The 26,088-nt window shown below is 40.6% G+C and overlaps 1 protein-coding gene across 1 annotated transcript in view; it reads left to right on the forward strand.

The window, feature by feature from the left end:
• The first annotated feature begins 2,641 nt into the window (after window positions 1-2,641).
• The window catches only part of ndrg4 (NDRG family member 4), a 47,630-nt gene continuing 24,183 nt past the window's right edge, over window positions 2,642-26,088 (forward strand). The window contains exons 1-3 of the mRNA XM_080027429.1: window positions 2,642-2,751; window positions 21,847-21,937; window positions 23,869-24,024. Coding sequence (XP_079883555.1) covers window positions 21,860-21,937; window positions 23,869-24,024 — 234 coding nt within the window. The 5' untranslated portion in view covers window positions 2,642-2,751; window positions 21,847-21,859. The remainder of the gene's footprint in view (window positions 2,752-21,846; window positions 21,938-23,868; window positions 24,025-26,088) is intronic.

Below are 26,088 nucleotides of genomic sequence, written 5' to 3' on the forward strand. Positions count from 1 at the left end.
CAATTTCACGAGAGCGAAACTAGACTGCTAAATGAATGAGCGGTTGGTACTAACACAAAGTTTGCTTTGCTTCACCATCATCAGATAACCATTATCTGAAATAGTCATTATTTACATCAACAACACAAACACATTACCTCATCGTGATCCATAGTCTACTAACTGCCGTCTCTCATTCATTCGCTTTCTGTGAGGACACAGCTCCGTGAGAGAGAGAGTAGTTAGGTGACGCTGCTGAATCAACTCATTGCAAGCAGGTGTGTGTACTGACTGGCATTAGTTGATGCAGTGTCAAAACCACTCTCACGGAGCCGAAAAGAGTCCTCACACTTTCAACACACGAACATGCACTATATTGCGCCCTTCTCAGTCCACGCTCACGCGCCTGGCACGAGCATTTGCGACAGCGGGCGTCGTAAAAATACTACCGCTTTTGTCCAAAGGGGACGCCAACGTGCCATCTTACTCGTAGTGCCTTTAATTGGTTAGTTTCCTTTACAGAATGGAATATGCCAACATGGCTCACATTCAGGACATGCCAAGCTTGGAATAATTACAAACTAAACTTTTATTCTAAAAAAAAACAAAACAAAAAAGAAAGCTCAGGGCAAACACATTATGGCAATTAACCTAAGTAGCCTAATCTAGGGATGGGAGGTAATTGAGGAAGTAGAAAACATGGGGAGGATGGCTGGAGGAGGAATCACAGGAGTTGCCCAGTAATTAGGGTCATGTGTATGGGAAGAATTGGATTTTAATTTGTTTTGTTTTTTTTAGTATTTGTGAAAGCTTATTGAGTTTTAAAGCATTGCCTTAGCTTTTTTCTTTAACAGAGTTGTGCGTTTCTTACAAGAACAAGGATACCTCACTATTAGTTCTGTTGAAATTAGAAACAAAGAATTTCCCTTTGACAAGAGGCAAGATTCTAACAGTTCCAAATTATCCAATGTAGCCCAGTTAGCTAACAAATATTGGCAAGTGTCTACAGTCTGGATATATTCAGACATCATCTGCAATTGCTGTATAAAGCATTTATATTTTCTTTTATATTTTAAGAAAATTTAAACCACATCCAAAAATATCTCCCCATTCATTCCTATTAAAGTTGGTCACCTGTAGCATACACTGACATGGCTCTTGCAGAAATGTTATTAAACCTAATGGATGGAATTCTGAGTAGAGTAGTTGTGATGCCCAGAAAAGTTAATGTATTGCTTTTACAGTTGGTCATTTTGTAATCATTGTGTATGGGTTAAAGTATTTTGGACAGTGCATTGCCACATGATCTTCTAATACCACTATGTTGTGTAGCAGCCCTTTGTTTTCCATTGGATCTGTCATCATCAAAACAGTCGTCATACGTCAGGGCACCGACCAGACTCTTCACAAATACTCTCGGTGCATGGAACTGATCTGGACAACACGCTTTGAAAAGGAAGGTGGACATCTTTATTGCCTTGTACAAACAACAGAGTTTAAGATGACAAAAATATCTGTTCCTATAAACATATCATATATCATGCAGTCTTTGTAGAATGCTAATCGTTAGAGTGGATTGCCTAAGTCAGTGAGCTACCAGAGGCACATGAATGATGTTGTTATCAGCGGTCCCATCACTTAATGCTCCAGTTGCCCAAACATGGCCAGTGCCTTTGACGGTAGCTCTCACCAGACAACAAAGCTCTTCTGGTTGCCACGTGGGCTGTTGTGTTGGTCTGCGTGTGTGTGTGTGTGTGTGTGCATGTTCATAATATTTGATCAGACAGAATTTCTGAGTTTAAAAGTTTAAGTTATATAATCCAGTTTGAAAAACAAACAATAGGCACAGACAGCTTCACTGCTACAGTGAATGGAGACCCCTCTTTGATATGTAGATATCACTCAAGCATTCAAGTCTGCTCTTGGCAACTTATTTTCAAAGTAATATGTTGACAAAAGTCTTTAAAAGTACATTTTCTTTTGCGTGTATGTGAGTGTGTTTATTTTTTTTAAATGACCAGAAATAGAGGTCCACACCTGGTCAATTTAGACCGATGGTCCACTGTTGATGATGTGTGTGTGTGTGTGTGTGTGTGCACGCGTGTGCGCACGCATGAGTGTGGTCTGATATTGTGCTATTTGGTGTCAGAATTGGGTGTTCAGAGGAGGTTATTTTCTTCCACATTTGGAATTGTATAATTCATGACACGTTTTGTCAGCTTGTTTGTATAAGTCATAATTTCAGTGCTTGTGTGTGCCAACTCAGCGCTGCAGTGTCCTGCTGTCAAGTAACAAGGTGAGCACGTAGGCACAAGACAGACACGCACATAGCACACGCACACGCACACATACACATATTTTTTTTTACTTGTTCCCTATTTTTACTGTTCTTGTCTGCTCTCCTTAAAATGCTTTTTCTCCTTTCCCTTTCTCTCTTCCCTTTGATACTTTTTCTATCCTCACTACCATTGCTGTGATCCTGAGTGTGCTGCATCATTGGCGATGCCACGTGCTTTCTGTTTATCATCGGGAAGGGGAGGGAGATAGAGAAAGAGAGTTAGGGAGAGGGACACTCTGCATCCCTCTCTCTCTCTCTCATTCTCCACACTCATTTTGTCAAGTGCACCCACACACACACACACACACACACTCTGCCACGCAGTCTCTTCCTGTCCTAAGCAGCCTTAGAGGGACTCACACACACGGACACAGAGACCAAACAACTGCCAAACCAGACCGTATTCACCAGAGAAGCTCTCAACTACATCAAAGGTACAGTAGAGCTTATATATCTGTCTGGAGCATGGCAACAGATTTTCTTCCTTTTTTTTTGTTGGAGAATATGTGGTTTTTGTAACGAAATCAAAGGTAAAACTCTGCTCACGTCGGCATGGAGCTGACATGAGCATAGTATTTTAGCTTTGTCCTTAATCTTTCCAGGAAAGTAAGATTAAGCTTCTTTTATAATGTAGGTGTTTTTTTTTGTCAGAGGACAACAACATGGGGAGGGGGAGGAGGAGGATGTTGAAATGAGGACAGGGTTTTTGGCACAACTTGTGTGAATTCGCCCGTTGAGGCTTTGTACTCTATACTTCACCGCCCGCCCCCGCCCCCCTCCACCTACACACACACCTCCCATTGGCAAGCCTCTGCATTGGCGTGAACAGCATGTCGACAGGTTGAATTTATTGACCCCGCAGGAAACAAAGTGCGATGTTTACGCCAAAGCAGTGCCCATCAACGCAACTAAACAGTGTTTGACCTCAAAGGCATTCTAGCTGACGTTGTATTATACTTGTATTTACAGCCAAACAATAAAGTTGGGTCGATTTGTTAAAGTTGCTTCTACTAGAAAAAGTCCTTGCACTCTCAGTAAACGCCAGAGAATCAAAGTCTAAGGTGGCATTTTAACTGCAGAGATGAGGGGAACGGTGTGTGCTTTAGACAATAGTGGTTGGATTGCAGCAGACCAAGGCGAGTGAATGATGAGTCTACAGTAGTTGGAAGTCATAAAAGTTGATTGAATTTTGGTGCAGGCTTGTTTTAGCTGTGTCCCCAAATTTCCCTGTATTTGCTGAGCGTTGCTGGCATCACCTGTTAGACTGATGCTCTTAGGCATGTGGCATAATGATTTGGAGCAATGAAGAGGTTTTCTCTGAGAACAAAAGACCCAATATGGCATTTAAATGTGTTCTGGTTAATCGTACTTAAAGCTTTTTTGATGGCGACAGTATTAATGTCCCATTTGTGTTTGGTCCTCTTGCTTCATTTCTGCGTAGGATCAAGAACCCTGCTCCACCTTATCGTGTCCTTGCAGGGAGCGTTTTTAACAGCCTGTTTTACAGCCATAAAACCTGTTTGAAACAGCCAATGAGCCGAGCCTGTCTTCCTTTTAGGAGCGGGTCTGTTTCTCAGCTCTGGGTTTATAAATAGATGTACAAAGAACAATGCAGTCCTGAGTTCGTTCCCACACAGAGCCACGCAGCAATGCTAGATCACACCAGTTATTAGTTCATATTTGGAGACTACATTATGATAATCAGGTCATACATTTATGAGAATAAAAGTCATAATATAAGGAGAATAAAGTTGTACTTTTACGGAAAAAAAAAACCTCGACAAACAGATGCTGGCATTAGACTGTAATCACCATCATTTTGAAGGTTACCGGTAATATGGTTTACTGAATAATATATTTTTATCGTAAAATTACAACTTAATTCTCATAACATTAAGACCTTTTTTGTAGTAAAATTACCACTTTCTTCTTGTAAGTCACAGGACACCATGTTGCTTTGAGTTTTGACAGACTGGACCCATGAATGAGACAGCCAAAGCTAGATATAGATGCCTCCTCTGGTGGTAAAACACCATGAATGATTAGCTTCTCGTTGGAATTAGAGCTAACTTAAGCCAAGGTAGGCTAACTAGCTGCTTAACAGCACCACTGGTTTGCCTAAAAGTTGTTTTTAAGGGACGGGCAGCTTAATTCAATAGCCAACAATACAAGGGCTTGATGAAAAGGAGAACATTCTTATTGACATTGTAAGATAAAGGTGATTAATGAATTGTCCAGTCAATGGCAACATCCCCTTCAATAACAGATCTGAGGATATTTGAGAATCGCAGAATAAAGTGTACAAAATTGCTCTCGTACAATATAATTTCCTCACACTCCAGTGAGGAGAATTCAGTTTGGTTTTACCTGTCTTTAATAAGAAAAGTCTTCCTTATATCTTGTTGATGAAGAATGAGATTTCTGGCTTCCTCTGCGGTGCTGGTTCTTTCTGTTTTTGAACAGCTCTTCTTGCTCCTTGGAGGCCCCAAACCCCACTCTCAGCACCCACCCACCCCCCTCCCTCCCCACAACACACCCGCTGGCATTTTCGACAGCTAAACAGTGGAGCTTGGCACCGCGAGAGAGCCACTGAAAACAGCAGTGTTGCTATAAGCGTGTTTTGCATGCTGATATATTTAGTCTTTGCTAGATGTTTCTGTGGGAACTCTTCTCTAATTAGTCGGTGCCTATTGGGAAGGGAGATTCACAACACTATTAATGTAAATTACAGTCTGTGTTGTTGCACGTGTTCTATATAGGCACTATTAAGAGGCCGGTAATGCTCAGTTAGTGTAGCTTCAAAGACCTGGATAAGTACTGGATTTTGCCAAGAACTGCATGAGCTACTTTTCTTTTTTATTGATAAGATCTAACTATTAAAGCATTCATCCATTATTCCCAGAACAGTCTTTTTCATTTGTTAACCTTCACATTTCTCTCCTCAGTTTTTTATGGCCATTTCTACAGGATCATATGATACCCTTTTCCTGCTCTGTGTAGTTTTATTGCATGAAGTCACCTTTTACAATTATATTACTGCCTTTGCACCTGCAATGCACCAACACCAGTACAGCAGATCTTGTCTCTTGTATTTTTATACCTGCTGCTAGATGGGGCCTGGATTGTTTTGGAACTTCCCTTCCAAGGCTGGCTGCACGGTTCCACATAGCCTCCTGCAGACCATGTACGTAACGTAGGATCGTAAAGCCACCGTAACCGCTTACATTAACGTACCATACCTCGCCACACATACAGCCTGTGTGGATTTATCTATGGCATTTCCGTCTCATCCGTTCCATTCCGTCCAAAACAGCCAGTCTGGTGTTTCAAGCATTCATTTGTTTGGCAACCATCCCACAAATCCAATGAAAATGCATCTAGTTACTAAACAAACATGCATGGGATGGCAACTGTCATCTGAAAAAAATATCTAGAAACCATTTTCAAATCACCAAAGATACTGGAACAGATACTAGGAATTAGGCTTGGAACAAAGCCAGACACAGAAACTGAAAATTCCCTCAACAAAGTTTGGCAGCAACCTTTTCCAGGACAATCAATGAGACAATTCCATTATGAGCGCTTTGCTCATTCTTCATGTTATTATACACATTAGACCTAGAACGCCACAAATGAAGATATCTTAAGTGAGTTTTGCCAAACCTCTCCAGCTCATTGACTCGCAATCAATTCAGTCTTTGAATTCAAATTGTTAACAAAATAGCAAATAACTTCATTATAAGGACAATATTGGGCTACTTCCTCTCCTAAATAAATCTGTCAAATGTGTAGCTAATGCTATTTCTGTCAATCAAAACTCTTTTCAGCTAAAATAACCAAAACAAGTCCCCCTCACCAGTTATCTGATACACAATATATTGTATGTAAAATGCAACTAAATAATTCCTTATTTTATGGTGAAAATTGCACCTTAACCTCAAAAAGGTAGTAACTATGAAAAGGTCTACTCACTACCATTTTTTGGAGCTTTCATATACAACCACCAAAGTCCATGACCAAACTTCATCCACTGATGAGGTCTGTGGCATGCCGCTGAAAGCATTGGGGGAAAAAAATCTAGTGAGTGAACCTTGCACATTTACATTGGAATCATCCATTTATTGCCTCCCTATTAAAGTGAAGGACCTTTGTTGAAAATGTATTCATTCCTGATTCAGTACTTTCTCCTAATTCATCAAGTACAGGATACAATGATAGCACATGATTACCAACAACCATATCAATTCCATTCTGGCCTTTAAGTGAAATTTCAGTTCCATGTTACTTTCTAGGTCCCTGTATCTGGCTTGTATCCCAGGCTTCACTCCAATGTCCAATCATTGGACCACATCTTGTTTCTCTCTGGAAAGTGTTAAGTCCTTAACAAATGCAAACAAATATTTGCTGGGTCTTGAACAGGTGATTTTTAGGTACATCCCAAGCTCATCAGTTAATATTACTGTACCCAGAAAGAATGGAGTACAGCATCTTGTCATCACACATACACACACATATTATTTTCTTATTAATGTGTGTGTTTTTCTATTACCTTTGCCCATCAGCTTTGAAATGCCAGCCCGGGTTCTGGCTGTCGTGCTTGATTGTCTGAGTCAGTCTGAAAGGAATTGCATGTTATCTTGCATATATCTCTGCATGCATATTATTATTACATCATTGTTAAAAAATGTCCATGTCTACAATATAGTTCATCTTCCACTTAGCAACTGCACCAAAGAGTATTGTATCTGTGGGGATAATGATTCCCCTGGAAAATGTTCATCCACAAAGCAGTGTAGTGACTTTCGGCACAATCATCATGTCAAAGAAGACTGGCACACTTTTTGTGGTTGCGTGATACAAACTGCATGGTCACAATATGCTCAGAGCCACAGCGGATGTCATGATGTGTTACGAGGGGAGGGAGATCCTTTCATTAAGTTAATGCTGTTGTTGATGTTATTGGTTATTGAATGTCATTGCTGTGCTGCTCTGTGGTCGCTAATTAAGGACGTCGATTAAAATGGAGGACGGCACGCTAGTGGCAACCTCTCCGAATGATTTTTAGACACATCATTTTACAACATCATTTTCACAAGATGCTATTCATCAGAAAACCAAATGTACCTTGGTCTCCTTCAAAAAGACTAGATTTGAAATGCTCCTGATACACTAGCTGACCCCATATCCCACGACATGAATTGGCTTAACACTTTCAATCACAATCAGATACAGGGTAGGTAATCGTTTCAGTTTGAGCTGTAGGTTCTAAACCTGTTTTCAGTCAACACCGTATTAAAACCATGCGTCTCTGAGGGAAAGCGAATGATGTTTGCTCAGGAAAACCATTCACACCCTCTGCATGCCTCACTGAGCTTTACCTCTCGACATCTGGTTCTCCGTTTGGTTCAGGAAGCAGTTCGGCAAACACTCTTCTCACCCCCTCGGAGTGCTGCTGGTAGCTACCGACTGTCTGCCCGTCTGCCCTACTGGCATCCATCTTACAGCCCCAGTGGGCAGAACCATAGTAAACACAACTACCAGAATGGACATTTGGTGACATTTTCAGTGTAGTTTCCTCGACGATCCAACTGTGCCATTCAGCTTGAGCCAAATACTGTTAATACACTTTGTGGAGTGTGGGTATTGGTGGACAAAGCTATGTACTGTAGCTGGTGGCCTTAGCATAATGGTAGATAAGAGGTTGATGTCTTAAAACCTCAGTTATCTGTACTAGTGAGAGGTAGATTTGACCTTTCAAGCTAAACACTCGTACTTTCTGAAGCATTAGACAAGTCAATAACAAGGCAGAGCTCTGACTAAATGTCATGACTCACTAGTGAGATACTCAGATAAGCTGTGATGTTCAACTAAAATACTGTAAACTAGAAGTATTTGTGAGTGCTCTACAACATAACACCCATGTGTGAATGTTGAACACGACCTTCCAAACCCAACCCGGTGTTGACCCTGTTGCTATGGCTGATGTCATGTTCATACCTTCTATGCCCACAGTGATTGGCTGAGAGGGAATGAGAGCTAAGAGTGAATTTATGATAGAAACACTTTGGGAGATGTCCATATTGTCTCGCTGTATTAAAGTAAAGAGTTTTTATATACAATTAATGACAAGTGACACTGATTTAACATGAAACCAAGATACTGCAGGGTTTTCCCACACATTTGTTCACAATTAACCTACAATAGCGCCACATACTACTCTTAGCCTTAAAATGTTTTGTGAATATGGCCCCTCTCCAACATCAAACAGAGAAACCCATTCCTTTATGGACCTGCCTTTGTGCACAAAGGTTATGTTGAAACAGCAAAGTTGGGAGCAGACTATTGTCTAAAGTAGTGTACGATGTAGCATTTAGCTTTCCCTTAATGCAAACCAACGGGTCAAGCCCAAAAGACTGTGGACCATTATTCCTCTCTCACCATCAACAGACGGCACTAGGCATTGAGGCAATGAACATCGTCCCAGATTCCACCAAGCTAGATGTGTCCATTTACCTTTGCCGGATAGTAAAGCATGATTCATCACTCAAGACAACACATTTCCACCGTCCCAGTCTGATTGAGCCTTGCACAACTGTAGCCCATGATTGGAATTGTGCAGGTTGCTTATGTCGCTGCTTGACCATTCAATCCCACGTCATGAAGCTCCTGACAAACTGTTGTTGTGCTGACATTGCTACATGATTCAATTTGAGGTCTTTTCGAGAGGAAGCCAAAGACGAACGACTATGCGTTACTTCTGTCCGCTTGTTTTATGCACTGGCTAGCTATGGGTATGGCTGAGGCTGTGGAATCTACCAATCAGAGGGAATGTCCACACTTTTGTCTACACAATCAAAGTAAAGAAACAAAAAGTATAAACTATATGCAGATTTAGACAATGTAACAAAAAAGTAGTTGCCATAGTAAGTACAGCAATGTCAATATCTTTAGTGCACAATACAGTAATGTATATATTTGATAAAAGACCCCACAGTGAGTAATCATGACAGTTGAGGTCCCACTCAGCCCTTGCCATAAACTCGGACAATCTTGCTTACAGTAATCCACAAGTGCATTTAGAGAAGTGGAAATTGTTGGTGAAAGAGTTGATACCATACACAGAAACTGTAAAAAATAAAAAAAATATACATTTTCCCAAAGAAATGTTCAAAGTATAATTTGCGTGTAAAACTAAGATGCAGTCCTGCTTGATCTGCCCTCTGGGTGCACTCATCAGATGCTGACTCCACAAAGTAATGAAAACACTTCTTTTCTTTTTTTTAAAGATACAAAATAGCTAAATCAGCAAAGTTTTCAGCAAGCTTTCTGCAAGGGTTAAATGCAAAACACCAACACCTTTGGGTTGAGTGTGAATTGCTTTTTGTCCTTTGGCTGTTGAGCCTATTTTAATGTAATTCATCACCAATCTGTTAGTTACTATTTCGGGCATGATTTTACACAGAGGTATAGATTACAGCTGCAGTAAAGGCAGCTATAGATGTTGTCACAGCTTTTATGTTGTTGGTGCACAGGATTGCGTAGGTTTTAAACATTAGTACAAGCTGTTATACCAAACTGTACTCACTGTCTACAAATTTGCTGAGCAGAGTCCCAAATGGGAACGCATCCCTGACTGTGTGTGTGGAGCGATGTGATGAGTAAAAGGTGGCTCATAATTTCATGATTAAAAAAGGTGAAAAGGACTGCCCACTGGGCTCTTATCCATGATGCCATTCAGGTGGAATTAAAAAGGCTTGTAAATTTCATATGCAAACCAGGGCATGAGTGGGCTTAATCACTGCTCTCCCCTTAGGCTGCGGCAGCTTTTCATCCAACCAACACACTCGTTCCAGAGCTGGGGACGTATTTTAGGATATAGGATTTGGTTGAGTTATGCAAAGGATTATTGCCATGCCAGGTTGTAGTCACTGATATGCTTAAGTGTCCAAAAATAGAATTAGTGATCTAACTTTCTGCACATTGCCAATATAAGAGAATTGCTTTTAACAACGGTGTATTTCCCCTCTTAGATACAAAAAGAAACAGTCACAGATATAGCTGAATCAAATGTCAATGTGTGCAAAAAATAAATTAATTTAAATGAAATGTGTCCCATTGTTGTTTTCTTTTTTGGTAACACTTAAGAATAAGGGTACATTTAGGGTACTTAATACTTCGTTATTTGATCGAAGGTTGATCGAAGGTTCTTGTTTTTCCCCGTAAATGAACGAGTAAGACTGGAGATTATGGAGGCTCGGAGCTCTGTTCACTGCACACATCTGTTCTGATGGAAACAAACATTAGCCTTGCCGTTTAATGTGCACAGTCCCCTCTCACATCCTGACTGATGCCCCCCTCCCCTCCCCCTGATAGCTGAGGCGAGAATAGAGTGCGAGTGTGTCAGTAGTGTGAGCACACCCCTGTGTGACTGGACACTCCCTGTTACCTCTTTATGTACTGTTGTTTATGAGCTCACTGTCCCTTAATTAAGCTGTAACTCTTAAACTATCAAAAGCTAGGGAGATTCTGTGATTAATTGCAATGTATTTACAGTATATAGGGCTTTTTTTGAAAGTCAAAGTCAGCATGCCGCTTAGTATGGTCAGCCACTTGTTTTGTTAGCTCTGAAGAAATCCATCATAGCATTATTTGTTGTATTAGCTCTAAATATCTGTTGTCACCTTCAGGCTGGCTCGGTGTCGCTGACAATTGCCAATGCTGGCCCAAAAACTATTATTAAAACTGCAAGGACTGGCGAATAAGAAATGATATAACATAACAAACACATCCAAACAACAGAACAGACCAGAGAAATCTCTTTATTTAAGGCGCTATGCTGTGCTCTACAGTGTAGCTTATTACGGCCTGTAAAGCTGACTTTTCTGATTTTTTAAGGACACAAAGCTTTCATCTGACGGTGCTGACAAGGAGGATGTGTATGCCAGAAAAGAAAGTGCTGCTGAGGGTTACAGTCTGGAGCTGATAGCTGATATTTAATATTTAATCCTTCACGCCGACATTGATATCCCTGTTCTGGGTGTAGAGCTTCTCAGCCACAGAAGAGTCCTCTAGACATTGGGCTGCCATAAATTATTAAGCGCTTCATTTCAAATGGTGGAGAGAGTGATTTAAAGACACTTTTTGGCAGTGTCGTGATTACAGCACTTCTGTTAGCACTTCTGTTTTGGCTTAAAGGTGTGTGTAGGAACAATCAAATGTCTGTGTTCATTGTGTGTGTGTGTGTGTGTGTGTGTGTGTGTGTGTCCGACACGTTGGATGGGAGGGATGCTGTGTAGGAGTGAATGTCGGGGCATGTCAGTCAGGATTAACATCTCCACTCCGCTTGACTGGAGGAAGCTCCTGCAGGAATAACATTAGTTCAATAACACCAACGACAGAAGGACTTCAGGTCAACTGGAAGATGACCTATTGTCTCTCTCAGTTCTTGGTGATGGATGAAGGGATGGCGTGCATTTTTATTATACATTTCATGATGTTGCTTTCCATTGATTTAGTTGAGCGTTTATTTAAGGTGACTTAAAATATTAAGTGCATTCTACCCTGTGGGTAGCCTACAACACAGACATTGTGAAATATCCTATTGAACTTTATCAAATTCGCTGAATGTAGAACACACATTTCTGAGCATTTAAAAAAAAGTAAGTCTCTAGCCCATTCCTGTGAGGAGTTATGAATTGTTAAAGAAATAACCAAAATGCTCTCTCCAGCCGCTAGGGGGCAGCCAAAATAAAAAAAAGCACATTTTAGCAACGTGGGAAATGGTAAATGGCAATCTTGCTTCACCGCTATTAGTGTTTCCTCCAGTGCTTTATGACAAAGTAAAAACCAAAAAAAAATAATTATTTTTTATTTTTAGCGCTGAACAATTAATGTACTAGCAAGCGCGGTGTGTCTGAAACGAGCAAAACGAGCAGGAGCATGCTAGTGTAGGCCTACAAGATTTATTTCCTAATTTTCCATGCTGCTTTATTTTTATGTTTTCAATTGGTAAAAACTTATTCCAAAACAACCTCTGTATTTAAAAATAAATCAAAACAGTAGAAGTTGCACTTTTATTTATTTGTATTTTTTACTGTCTGCATGTTTGCACAAAATGTGTCCCTGTACATAGCAAACATAATTGCATAACTGTTAGGTTACAAATGTAGGCTGAGTGATAAAGCATATTACTGAAAAACAAAGCTAAAGATTTGGAGTTGACATATGTACGTTATTTTGCCATTATTTTACTGGTCCGGCCCAGTTGAGATCAGAGAGGCTGTATGTGGCCCTCGAACCAAAATTAGTTTAACACCGTTGCTTTAGATGCTACATTTAGGAACAAGAGCTTCTTTGATTATAAGTCATCTTGAGGAGGACATAAATGTGTATGTGTCAAATGGCATGGCAATATCGATTTGAATTTTATTTTCTATTAAAAACTAAAAGGCAACATCATGAAACCTAGCTTTATCATTCATTCCTGAGAGGTAGCAGAACTTGAGGAGATATTGACAAAAGTGATTTGACAACAAGCCATCTCCAGAATCGCTGACTACACCTTTAAGTGTCCGTAGCAGTCTCTTTTCTTGCGCCCTCGTTGGCTTGGTCTTGACCTGTCACTCTATCTTCCCGGGCTCTTCTTCAGCCGACAGAGGCAGGCAGTTAGTCGGGGTGTGATCTGAGTGAGGGGGAGGCAGGGAGCATCCATATCCTTTAGGGGGCTGTTATACTCTTTGAAGTATGGCAGCCGAATGTCTAATTAATAACCTATAGTAGCCTGACAGAGCTGGAGAAGAGAGGAGAGTCAGCCTCAGCTATTTTACTTCATGTGATGGAATTATTGAGCTGCTTTGCTGGAATATTAACTAAACTATAGAAAAAAATACTCTCAATGTGACACCAATGTTTGACATCAAAGTTACATCTTCAGTGGTTTTATGCCTGTGCGGGCGGTGTGGTCATTTCTTTAGCAAGCGAGTGATAGACAGAATGCAGGATGCATGCCGGTGAGGTTAGGTATTTATGTGACTAAGATCAATAATGGTATGACGATGGTGAAGCAAACTTTTGATTTAGTACCATTCATAAACACAGGATTTTCTGGCCATGATAGTTACTTTATAATAATAGACTTATTTTTGCTGATTGGATTATTTGGGGTTACGGGTCATTTATGATCATCAGAGGAAATAAAATAAGACTTTTCATAAACATTTAAAAGTTCCTCCTAAGAGTTGCTTTCTATAATGTTTGTTCACAGTGAACAACCCACTCAGAGCCAGTGTTTCCAGTGAACATTTCTCTCTCTCTTTTGCTCTGCTACTGTCTCTCTGCCTCTCTGTGTTCTTCCAGTTTCCAGCTATCGATTGTGACTGTACATTAGCTCAGATGCTTCCCCTCCACATGACTGTGCAATTGATTTGCTGTCGGACAGGAAGCTGCTCTCCGAGCCTCTTCAGTGTCTCTGCGTCCCCTTTAGAGGCTTCCACTGTCATTGGACAATTGGAGATAAAACGCTGGTCCAAATGTTCCATCAGTCATTACACAAATAGTGAAATTTATATTTATAAAGAGACATAAAGGCTAGTGTGCATTCTGAGTATTCTACCCAAACTGAAAACTGCTTAATGTATGTAGTGTGAAAGTTTTGTTTGTATTGTCAAAGCAACAGATCTGTGTGTTTTAGAATCTTGAGGTCATTGCTTTGGTTTCCTACTATTCTGTTCTCATCAATCCGGTTTCCAGCAGCAACGAAACAGAGCAAGGAGGTGTGCCAATACTGGACTTAGCATCGCTGGATAGCCAAAAACAAGACTCCAAACAATGTGTAAATAGTTTGCTATTTACTAACACATTAGCCATATTGTCCAATAAATCAATGTTGGGGCTTTTAGGTTGTTCTGCTGCCCACCCAAGTGGCGAAAAGCTCTACGTAGATTTAATTTAATTTATTCCAAATTATACTTAGCTTCATTTCAAACTTCTTTGGCATATAGTGTAAAGATTTATACCAGCAAAACTGAACATATATGTGGTATATGTAGTCCAGGAGAATCAATGCTGAAGTTCAGATTTCAGATTTCTTTATTTTAGAATGGACAGCGCTCATTGATAAACATGAGCATGAGCACGTAAATGTGCCAGATTTAGCCATGCAGGCTAATTTTCACCTGTAGTTGGAGGATCATTGTAAAGCCCTGCATGTGTGAGTACCTTCAATGTGTTGAGGCTTTGTCTGAACAGCACAAAAGCTCAAAGTATTAATGAAAGACAATAAAGGTGGAGTTTCCTGACCCTATACAGACTTGGGGAGGAGCAATACAAAACAATGAAAAAACAACAGAGATAAAAAGTTACTTTGATGAAACTGTGAGAGGTTTAAAGAGTCCCTTGTAAAGGAGAACATCAGAGGACATTGAGTAATTGAAAGCCCTAATACTTCTATGAGCTAATACAGTGGAAATGATTGTACTCGCACTATGGTGCTGTCAGCTGAATAACCCATTGTGTAAAATGAAAAGTACAAAGAAACAAATGTGATTGTTGTAAACTGTGACAATACAGTAAGACCTAGAGGGAAGCTCGCATGCTATATAGAATATGTGTACATCTGATAAGCTGGTCTAACGGTATGAGATGGTGGGAAGATAATGTGCAATGTAAGAAAAAAAAGCAGTAAGGAGAAGGTAAGCCAGACCCCATGGGACTAAGCTGGGTTGTCATAGCAACCCCGTCTGGGCAGAACAAGTTGAGAGAGAGAGAGGAAAGAAAAGAGGACGGGTCCATTTTGTTCTCATCAACAAACTGTTGAAAAAACAGAGAAAAGGCTCTTTCTTTGGCAGAATTCCTTCACGAAAGAGAGGAAAACAGGCCCGTAAATATCCTCTCACCCACCGACACCTTGGCTGCCTGACCACAGTTGGTTGAGGGACGGAGAGAGGCTTTGTAGTACGGCCCCCTCCGCTGTGCAGAGTGGACCATGAAGGCCACATGCCTCACTGGAAAAAAACAAGTGACAAAAAACAAGCAAAACAAGTCGTATTTCACTTCTAATAAGTATAGAAAAGTATATTTTATTAGTAATAGGACGTGTTATGTATATCATAATCAGCAGACACAAAGCGTTCAATCAGAGGATGACAGCAGCGTTATTATCTTTTTTTTCCGTTAGCAGTGGTGGCGTCATGAAGAGGGCCAAATATAGCCGGTGTAATGCAACGTCAATTGATTTCACAAGCTGCCTCACATAAGCACGTAAGAGACAGTGAATGGAGTGGGGTGAGAAATAGAGAGGGATGAGTCAGGGGTGGAATGGGGAAAGAGAGCAAGACACAGATGGGAGGATGAGGTGGCGTGAAAGGCAAAGAATTGCAAGTGAAAGAATAGAAGTAGACGGTATAGGGTGTTAGAATAGGAGACAGAGAGGCTGAGGGAGGGATGAGATGCTTGAAGACAGAGCAGGAGGCCGTAGGGGTAAGAAAAAAATATATAATAAAACTGTCAAATCAATTCAATCTTATAGTGAAATGTTTAATATCTACATTGGTCCACGGAGCAAAACGTAGTAGTTTCACTAAAAACGGCCCTGAATTGTGAGTAAGTTATGTTTTTTCCCCCCTATTCATTTCTAATGGACCAACCTTGTTAAACTGGGGTGACGGCAGCACATTTGATACTTTTGGTAGGCTACTACTGTATGTTTGTGCGCACAGTGGTAGTTTGAGTTAGGGTAGGAAAAATTCAAAGTAATGCTAATGTAGAGACAATCCACTTTGTAGGTGAATGCGGGGGCAAAATTGTAAGCAAAAGAAAGCAGTTAAGTAAGAAATCCAAATAGGGAAGAAACAAGAATTTATCGAGGTGAAATAAGTATAGGTAATCCTATTCACACAAGGGAATGACATATGATTTTAGGTACAGTATGTATTGTTGCTGCAATATTATTGTATATGCAACATGTACTGTATATCAATAGTCATTGTCAAACTGCCTTTGTGGCAACAGTAACGCAGGTGACCTTTTCAATTGGGTCCATTTTGATAAGCATAACATGGTATGTGGCCTTTTCTCGCAAGACTGCTTTTTATTAGTCCAGCAAACTGAGGGGAAAAGGATGTTAATACAGCAACCATTCAATATATGTTTGATATTCATCAGAAATAAGAGGAAAATCATTGAGTAGGGGAGAACGGGGTAATTTGTCACATGGGTTGGATGTCACATTCGTTATATCTCGCCACCAGAGCGCGCTAGCTCTGAAATGTTGATATAAAAAAGGTCCAGAATTGGGATCAGAGGTCACATACATAGACTTCCTTGGAGGAAGACAGCTGCATTTCAGGTGAGAGGATGTTTTGTGTTTTTCATGTCAAATTCAAAATATTTTGCTTCTCAGTATTTTTCTTCTAGGCTTTTACACAATGGGTTTATAACAAAACACTTGTTACCCTCAGAAAGTGTGAAGGGTAAACTATAGTTTAGATTGTGGTTAGCAAGCTAATTAGTTGTCAGATGGTTGTTGGCCTTGATGCTAGCAAGATATTCAAGTTGGGGTTGGTCGTCAAATTTTTTGGGGGGTTGGTTGTCACATGTTATCTCAAGGCTGCAGCCAGAAAAGGAACCCAATAACGAAATAAATTGTCAAGCTGTATACTCACTGACACCCCAGAGAAGGAAAGAATAGAGTAGGAAAAGGCAGCTAGCAAGCAAAAGAAAAAAGGGCAACAAAATCAAAACAACCCAGTGCATCCCAAACTAGACCAGCTGCCAAGGCTACAGAACGTTATGTAGGCCTATTTGTCAACTTGACAATGCAATTAAACATTCAAATTTGGTTCTGCCTCCTTGCCTTCTTTTTAAGATTTTTCCCATTAAGATAACATTGTGACAAACAACCCCATAGTGTGTGACAACCGACCCCTTGATGGGGTTGGTTGTCACAATGTGTCAGAGTGTCTTTGATGGTAAATGACTTCTTCATTACAATAAGTTGGAAAAAAAGAGAGACACACATTTCTAGCCAACACCTTAAGCTTCAATTTAATGTAGGAATGGCTATTGACAGATGTTTTGGTGATGAGCAATTCTCACTAGAGTAAAAAGTGTGCCTACTTACCCCGTTCTCCCCTAATAATAATTTCTGACCGTTATTTTCCTATATCACGGGATAAAAGGAGTTGGTGAAGTGTAGGACAGCAGGCTGGCAGCTAGGAGGTGAGGGAGCAGGAGTAGAGAGAGAGAGGTGGTGTTGTTTGCTCCCTGTTCTCACGTAAATACTCCTCATGGCTCCATTCCAGTCAGTGGCCTCAGAAAGGTCACACTCGCCCATTTAATAAACTGGTCACAATGGGAGGGAGAAAGAGAGAGGGGAAAAGGAGAGAGGTAGAGAAAAACAAAATCATTGGATCTATTCCAAGGTTTGAATGGCATGTGTGTGTGTGTGTGTGTGTGTGTGTGTGTGTGTGTGTGTGTGTGTGTGTGTGTGTATGTGTGTGTGTGTGTCAGGCTAACAGATGTGACCATTTTGATGTTAAAAAGGTTAAGCTATTCATAAGCCTACCCCAACTACACTGTATATAAAGCCCATAAAGTCGGAATAAAATATTTTTGACCTCTTCTCATGAAATTATTTTAATAATGTGATTTATTCTTGATAGATTAAGTGTATATCTTCTCAAAACTCTATTGATCAATGTCATCCAAACATATCACAGTGAAAATTAAACCATCATTAACCTTGTCTTAACTGTGTGCTCAGGCTTAAACATAATTTGGGGTAGGTAGGCTATTGAACCATAGGAAGGGTTTTGTTAAAAAAATTCAACTTTGGTCAATTGAACACAAAACACGTATTCGAGGATATTTCAATTCATACATAGGAATGTTGAATAATCCTCTTTCAAATGTCCCTCACAAATCTTGAGTATAGCCACACCTGACAGGCTTTACAGCTTGGGCACTGGTGACATGTTGTCTTTATGGATGAGAGGCGCTATACCCTTAACCGTAAAGATGAAAGACAAAGGGTGCGGTGATGAAGTGGTTAGAAACTCTGTGATGACTGCATCCAGGAAACCACTCAAGCGATGGATGGATGGGTGGACGGACGGACGGACGGACGGACGGACAGACAGACAGACAGACAGACAGACAGACAGACAGACAGACAGATAGATAGATAGATAGATAGATAGATAGATAGATAGATAGATAGATAGATAGATAGATAGATAGATAGATAGATAGATAGATAGATAGATAAATTGTATTGTTTCAGTGGCAAAACATTATAATAATCAAGCATCAATTTTGTTTGAAATTCTTGAAATACTTCCATTTTCAAATCTACTGTAAATTAAGCAGTTGCAGGTTTCCTCTGCAATTACAAGATTATGGTTGACATGTTGAGTGTTTTTAACCCTTAGTTTGACCTCTAATTAGTGTTTGAGATAATCTGGCTAAGTGTTAACTGCCTGTGTGGTTATCCAACTGCTCTGGTTTCTTACACCATTTGACAGCCAAATCTCTAATCTTATGAGTTAATTCAATCATTGCTATAATTCCCAATCATCCTCTGTATAAAGGGCTAGTGGGCATAAGCCCATGGTGTAAAATCCAATATCTAATGATGATAATGTGCAGAGCTGTAGACTTTAAAGTTGATACTACTATTACCAACAATGTAAAACATGTGAGGTTGTTTCAACTTAAACATATTGACTAAAGACTGTTTTTTATTTTATGTTAACTGAACTTGTACTGTATACATTTTCGTATATTAGTTTCAACGTTAAACTTTTTAAGTAAACTGAACAACAGACAATAAAATTCAAATCCAGATCAAGTTTAGTCAATAGTTGGTGAGTAATACTGAAAAGGGGTTTACATCTTATTTAAAGTAGCTACGAGGAACTTTAAAATATTTTTGAAACGGTCTAATTTTTCCTCTGATGATCATAAATAACTTAGCAAACCAGACCATCAGTGCTATTTTTATATAGTTTTTCTTAATGCCTTTGTTCGAGTATGCTCAACCACAGACAGCAGCTGTCGTCGTAAAAACACTACCGCTTTTGTCCAAAGGGGCTGCTAGAATGAACACAAACTGAAAGTTCCCTGAACCACTTTAACATACTTATGTATGCATGAAAAAGACTGTCCGGGTGAATTAGAGTATACATTTCCTACTATAGAGCAATTTGCACCTTTATGAATTAAAGCTCATTTGAGCACAAACGCTTTGGGCAACTCTCCCCGTGCTCACACAGTCACCTTGTGTCTTGTTGCCAGTGGTACAGTTTACATATGACAGATGGAACTTCACTTAGAAAATCTGTCCTGGAATGACGCATGATTTTCTGGGTGGATTTTCCCCTGGAAGAAGTGGCTCTGACACTCGATGGTCACACACACACACACAACGCCACTCTTGATCAGCTTCTGGGAGTGGCTGTAAGTGGCATCTGGGCTTTGTCTCTTTAAGAGTGTCCGATAAAAAAACACAGATTGTGTTGAACAACTGCCAGAGAGAGGAGAGCGAGAGAACAAAATGGGGTTGAGGTTGGACAGAGAGACAAGGGTGCAACTAGACAGAGGGGAATAGGAAGAGAGGTGTTGTGTGTGACCTGTTGATACCACTGTGAAGGTGTTGCAAGCCCTTTGATGGGCATTTAACCAAATCACAAAGCAAAGTTGTAACTTAAGAATGTTTTGGTTTTATTTGCACTGGTTTTAAAATGTATGCAACCAAGGGCCGAAAACAGGGGTAAAACATGTCTGAACCCCAAAATGACTACTTGTCTGTCTAGATAACAGATATATAATTTATATTATTTGACAATATGTTAGGGTACTGCTTATGAAAAAGAAAATGTATCAATCCATTATCCATCCAACATAACATTGAATTGAACATTGAAGAATTGTCAGGTCAGCTGCATCTCAATTTAATTTCAGCATTAAATTGCCATTAAAGTTAGCATCTCATTATTAGCAGTAGTAGTCCCTACTTTATCTGTACTAATCTGTTGCTTACCTTCTCACCTTGTTCGCCTTGCCTGGCTTTGCCTGTGGCTCAACCTCTGTTACCAGCTTCCCACATGTAATTTGGTTGGCTTTTGGCCTGTTTGACATCTTTATTTCTGGTGAATAAAAGACAACAATAAACACAATTTACATTAGAGTCTTAGACTACATGTCAAATTGGTGACGCACAAAGTGTCTTCCAATTTGAGTTTGGCAGGTAGCATTAGGCGTACACTTACAGGGCTGGGAACAGGAATCGAATGCCCAATTTTAGCTTGATTCTGCATTTGTAAGGTGTTGTTTGGTGTCGGGAAGGACAAAGGGTAACAATTGATCATTTTATCTTGTGTAGTGTGACAAAGTGGTAGGTCAACCAAAGCGCCAACTAGGACGCTTCATGACGTTCTGACACATTTGGAATAATATTATCTGAATGTACCTTAAAAGTTAATTATCTGGTGTGTTTTTGTATTTCTAAAATGACTACAAATAGAGGTCCACGCTTGGTCAATGTAGACCGATAGTCCACTGTTGGTGATGTAGGAGTGAATGTGTGTGTATGTGTTGGTTTTGTGTTCTTCTGTGTTCCTGCGTTGGCAGTATTATGGAACTGACACTGCCTGACCTCACTCTTAATTTGTGTTGGTGTTTGTTATTCTGTTTATGGTGTGTGATGGATGTGTTTGTGTGCCCTTGGACACAAACGGGCAGTTTAATTAGACCTGAATACAAGCTCAGTTCTCTTGTAATCTTTGTGGCGGTAGTCTAGTCTGTGTGCTTCCGGGATCCCCTTTGTACGGATTAATCTTGGTCAGTAAGCATATGTGTCAACTAAATATTTTGTCTTCATTATCTCCTAAATATGATCATTTAACTGTGTTTTTCTAGATGCTCTTGTACATATGTTTGGAAAAAATGTAGACATAGACCTCAAAGGTACTCTCAATGCATTTTGGTGAGTAACACTGGATGTAAACATCACTTTATGTACAAGAAAGTCCACAGAGGACCTTACACTTTGGAGCAGAGCTGGCTCTGTATCAATTGTTCTGTGTCTATTCATCACATTTTAATGTAATGTTTTTTCATCAATAAATCTTATAATAAATTAGGACAGGTATGCAACAAAACAATTCCAATCTTGATTCCATGTCCTCCGGTTCCAATCAGTTCCTCATCTGTCAGCTGCTCCGATTGGCCCAGCTAAGTAGTATGACCATTCAATCAGCAATTTCACAATGTGGTTTGTGAAATGTCACCATGAAGGATCGTCTCATTATCATCATACCACACTGCTATAGCAATGCAAATGCTTTTTTTCAACGTTATTTTCTGAAAACATGGTGCTTTACTGTGCATGATAAAATGATAGTGTAACCTTAGATGTGTGTGTGTGTGTGTGTGTGTGTGTGTGTGTGTGTGTGTGTGTGTGTGTGTGTGTGTGTGTGCGTGTGTGTGCGTGTGTGTGTGTGTGTGTGTGTGTGTTGCCATGGTGATTGCAGGTTGCTGTCCAGGATGGCAGGGATGAAGGAGCAGCAGTTCACGGAGGAGAAGCCCCTGCTGCCCGAGCAGAGAGGAGTGGACTCAGACATGGTCAGTCCACCCGGGTTTATTTACTGTGTGTGTGTATGTGTGTGTGTGTGTGTGTGTGTGTGTGTGTGTGTGTGTGTGTGTGTGTGTGTACACACTGTGTGCCATTAACTTTTGGTCAGGGTGTTGGTCAGGTGCTGATTATTGTGTGTGCAGGACGAACCAATCCGAAACTGGTGCTGTTAACCTGTATCCACAAAATCCTTCTTTCTATGTCATTTGAGGAGTTAGCTGCATGATAGTAAGCATCTGAAAAAAGAGTTTTCGAAGACGTCGCTTCCGATAGTCAGGCGCATCAAAATTCACATTCCAAATGATTCGCATTTCCGTGCTGTTTATTCACGGCGTGTCCGGTGTTCAAAGGCATGTGTGTGCTCATTAGTTGTGTGATGCCTTATAATGAGACAGCATACTTCTTCTTTTTCTACCAGTAGGGGGAGGATATTAATGAACTCCATCCAGCCATGATGCTTTGATAATAACAATATGAAAAGATGAAAGCTCATTAAGGTGGAGTTAGAGTTGTGGAGGACAAAGAATGAAGCAAAAAACATGGCCGGGAATAGAGATAATAGGCAGTGGGTGGTTACATAAAGGCCACTTATTCCAGTCTACGTATCCATTACCTCAAGAAACTGGTTGTTGCTGAATCAGTTGTCCCTAAATGCTTTGAAAGCCACTCGTTGCAGAAATTATGGAGGAGTTGAACAATTGCAAGACTAACTTGATGGAAAAGGGATTGAAGAGGCAACATTTATGCCAGAAAGAAACACTCATTGCCTCCTTAAACCTTTTCAAACAGCAATGTAGTGAGATGAGAAGGTTTTTATTATTTCAGAGCGTTGTGAACGGAGAGGAAAAGAAAAGAAAAAGACCAGAGAAAAACAATGGAAGATCTTTGAGAATGAAGTGCGAGGAGGCAGATTTCATTATTGTGGAAAGCAAACGGGGCTTCGAAAATCAATACTGCCCAGAATAGCGTGAAAACAACCATGAAACATGAGTGGCAAATTCTTCTGATTCTGAAAATGGAGCCGCTGTCTAGACTGTAGACATAATAGCCCTGTCTCACTTGGCTCCGGGATGCGAGAAATTAAACTGTGAGGGCACCCAAAAGAAAAGGACACTGGATCACACTCAGTCATAGCTTATTAGAAGTATGCTGTGTGCATCAATATGAATGACTAATTATGCCATTGATCGGCTCATCTAGCAAAAGATCGTTAGGGCCTGCTCATTACGACTGGCCTGCCTGTAAACAATCGAGGGCCCAATCGACTGCTGCCCTTTCGATCCAGTTACATGTTTCGGTGACTCTACTACGGGACGCTGGTTTTATTGTTCTGTCCAAAGCTATGAGAACCACTTGCGCTTTTTGTCTCCTTCCTCTCTCTCTCAGCTCATTTGAAGTCTGTGGTGCTGATGTTGTGCAACAGTGTGTTAGTGACCTTTGAGAGCAGCTGCTTGAGTGATAACCTTCTGGCACAAAACTCACTGCAAGTCACTGTCTGACTAATGCTGCGTTCAATATAGGCAGGGCATAACAGAGATGCCCTGATGGGTAAAAGTTTTATATTTGTTGAAAACAGGCTTGACGGGGCTTGACCATGGCAGGAGTGGTTTAGAGTTGCATGTTAACAGTCTAATAATCCACCAGTCTTTTCCCAACACCACCACCTTCCTTTGTTCCTGCTAGCGGAAGGCTTCCCATCTTCAGACTGGCTTTTTCTGGGGTCGCTGCAACCCAGATGGAGCAAAACGAGGCCCGCAGAGTCCCTTCTCTGGAGCTTTTAAAGGCTTCGGGGATAACTGAATCCATCCATTTTCTGAGATGTCCATAAACGTTGCATGAGATAACGAATGATGAAAGGATGTGCATCCCTGTGTTGATGTTTACCATTTATGTCGCTGTTCTGTTTTTACCAATACAACAGGATAAAGGAGAAGAAGCGTCGGGGGGGTTAGCGTGCTCAGCTAGCCCCGCGGCCCTTAGCCAAGCCCCTCCCCCCAGCCGCCCCGCTCAACGATGGCACGTCATCGCACGCCACTGGCTCCGGCAGACCCGCAGTCGGGCCGGGGGGGTCATCCCGGTAACTACCAGAACCAACCAGAGCAAAAACAGAGACATCTGCCTGCCCACAACACTGAATCTAATGTACACTCAGTTGACATGGAACGCAATGTGGCCAAGTAGGAAACTAAAACACCAGTCACGAGAAAGTTTCAAATATATAGGACAAAATCCTGAGGCAATATTCACATTTCATAAAATTGCATTGGAATGTGTCATTCCCACTGTAGCTCTATCCACTGCTAAACAAATCAAAATCTTACCAAGTATATTCTAGTCTAATTACCAGGGAATGTATCTCATGACGCTTGATGTAAGATACATTTCCTAAGAAGCAATATTTCAGTAAAATATAGCGACCTCCTAGCGACTTGAATTGAAAATGAGGATTACAAAGCTAGCCTAAAAGCTATTCTTATTACTTGTAACAAATGGTCAATATGAATATGTCTATCTTATTTCAAGATATATATTAATTACTTACTGATATAAATAGCTAAACAATGTTGTAACAATACATAGTGAAATATAGCTTAAGTTTGTTTATAGATCTATTTTATATGGGCACGTACCAGCCATTTTATCGCCCATAGAAGCTGTTGGTCATAGTTAAATGAAACGTTTACGCTACATGTGTTTTCCCCTCTGGACGTCTTTGTATTTTCTAGTGTCAGACTTAATTAAGTCACTTCCCTCATCCTCCTGAACTTGATGAATTCAATTTAGTGCTGTCGTAAGTCTGCTTTCCAGCAGAGGGATCCCTTTGAAAAAACCTCCTAGCTGTGCCAAAGTCTATAGTCAGACAAAGGGATACTTAGATCAGATACATAAGAAACACAACCTAGCCAAGTCTTCACAGCAACCTTCCTCTATGCAGCCTCTATACACAAATCACAGCCAGAGATATCACCATGGGACGACCAGGGCAGGCTCCTGGCTAAAGGAGGACTTGCATCTTCAAGCATTAGTTTCTTCTGGTTTCAATGGAAAATCTCTCTCTCTTTTATAGACCTTTACACTTGGACAACATTGGACATCATTTCTCATAAACATACAAGCCACGCACCCATTTGATCTAGATGTGACCACACAGTGCTCTCTCCCTTCTCACTGAGCTCAACTTCTGCAGAACATCCTTCACATATTCTATCATGGGGCTGGAGTTATAACAAGGAGAAGAGTGCCACCTGCTGGTCCCACCACCTTACTGTCCACTAACAGTTTTCCCTCTGACACTAATGAGCCGTCTGCATGGAATCCACAGGGACTGAAGTTGCCTTTTCAGACGCACATTCCTATTGAGATGTGAAATCATTTTATTGGGTGTATTGCCCCCTAAAAATGTAGATGCTGAGGTGATGATACAGCAGCTTGTCATATTCTTCTTATAGGGCAACTTCAGGTCCTGTTGTTTTAGCTGAATCTTTCTCTTTCTTTAGGTGTGTCCCTGTCTGATATGACTTAGTTCACTCCGTGGAGTGCCACTCCTGTCCTGTCTTCACTGTTATGAATTAAAATGTGACTGTCTTCACTCCTCCCTCCCCTACCTTAATCCAACACTCTTCCTATTGACTTTGTACAGTATCCATCTTTAATCCTGTCACATTGTCTTTCAGAAATAACTTGAGAAATCCCCACATGAACTCACCTTACTGTTGCATGTTTAACAAAGAAGCAATGTGGTGACCGTTTGTCTGACAGCCTTAAACTGATGTCTAACCTCTTGTGCACGTCCTTAATATTTTCTTTTTCTCCAGATTTCCAGATGTCCCTGCTCTGCTCTTAGGCAGCAGAGCAGGGACATGCTCTGAAATCAAATGTGCCGATACAACACATGGTCAGGATCAGTAAACTTTAACTGTCGGTGAAAAGTGACAAAAAGAAATCTTGTCCTCTTCAGCAAACAGTTTTATGCCAGTACACGTCTTCTGAAATGAGTCAAAACCAGAGACCTCAGGAAAAGGGGGCACTTGAAAGATTAAAGATGAATTCCTGCATTCAAAAGTGTTTTGCCCGACATCAAATGTAGTGCTGCAAATGCTGGAAATCTTTGACTGGCGCTGGTGCAGCGTTCACTTCCTCT

Source organism: Ammodytes marinus (genome assembly GCF_949987685.1).
Source record: "Ammodytes marinus genome assembly, chromosome: 5".
Taxonomy (NCBI): domain Eukaryota; kingdom Metazoa; phylum Chordata; class Actinopteri; order Uranoscopiformes; family Ammodytidae; genus Ammodytes; species Ammodytes marinus.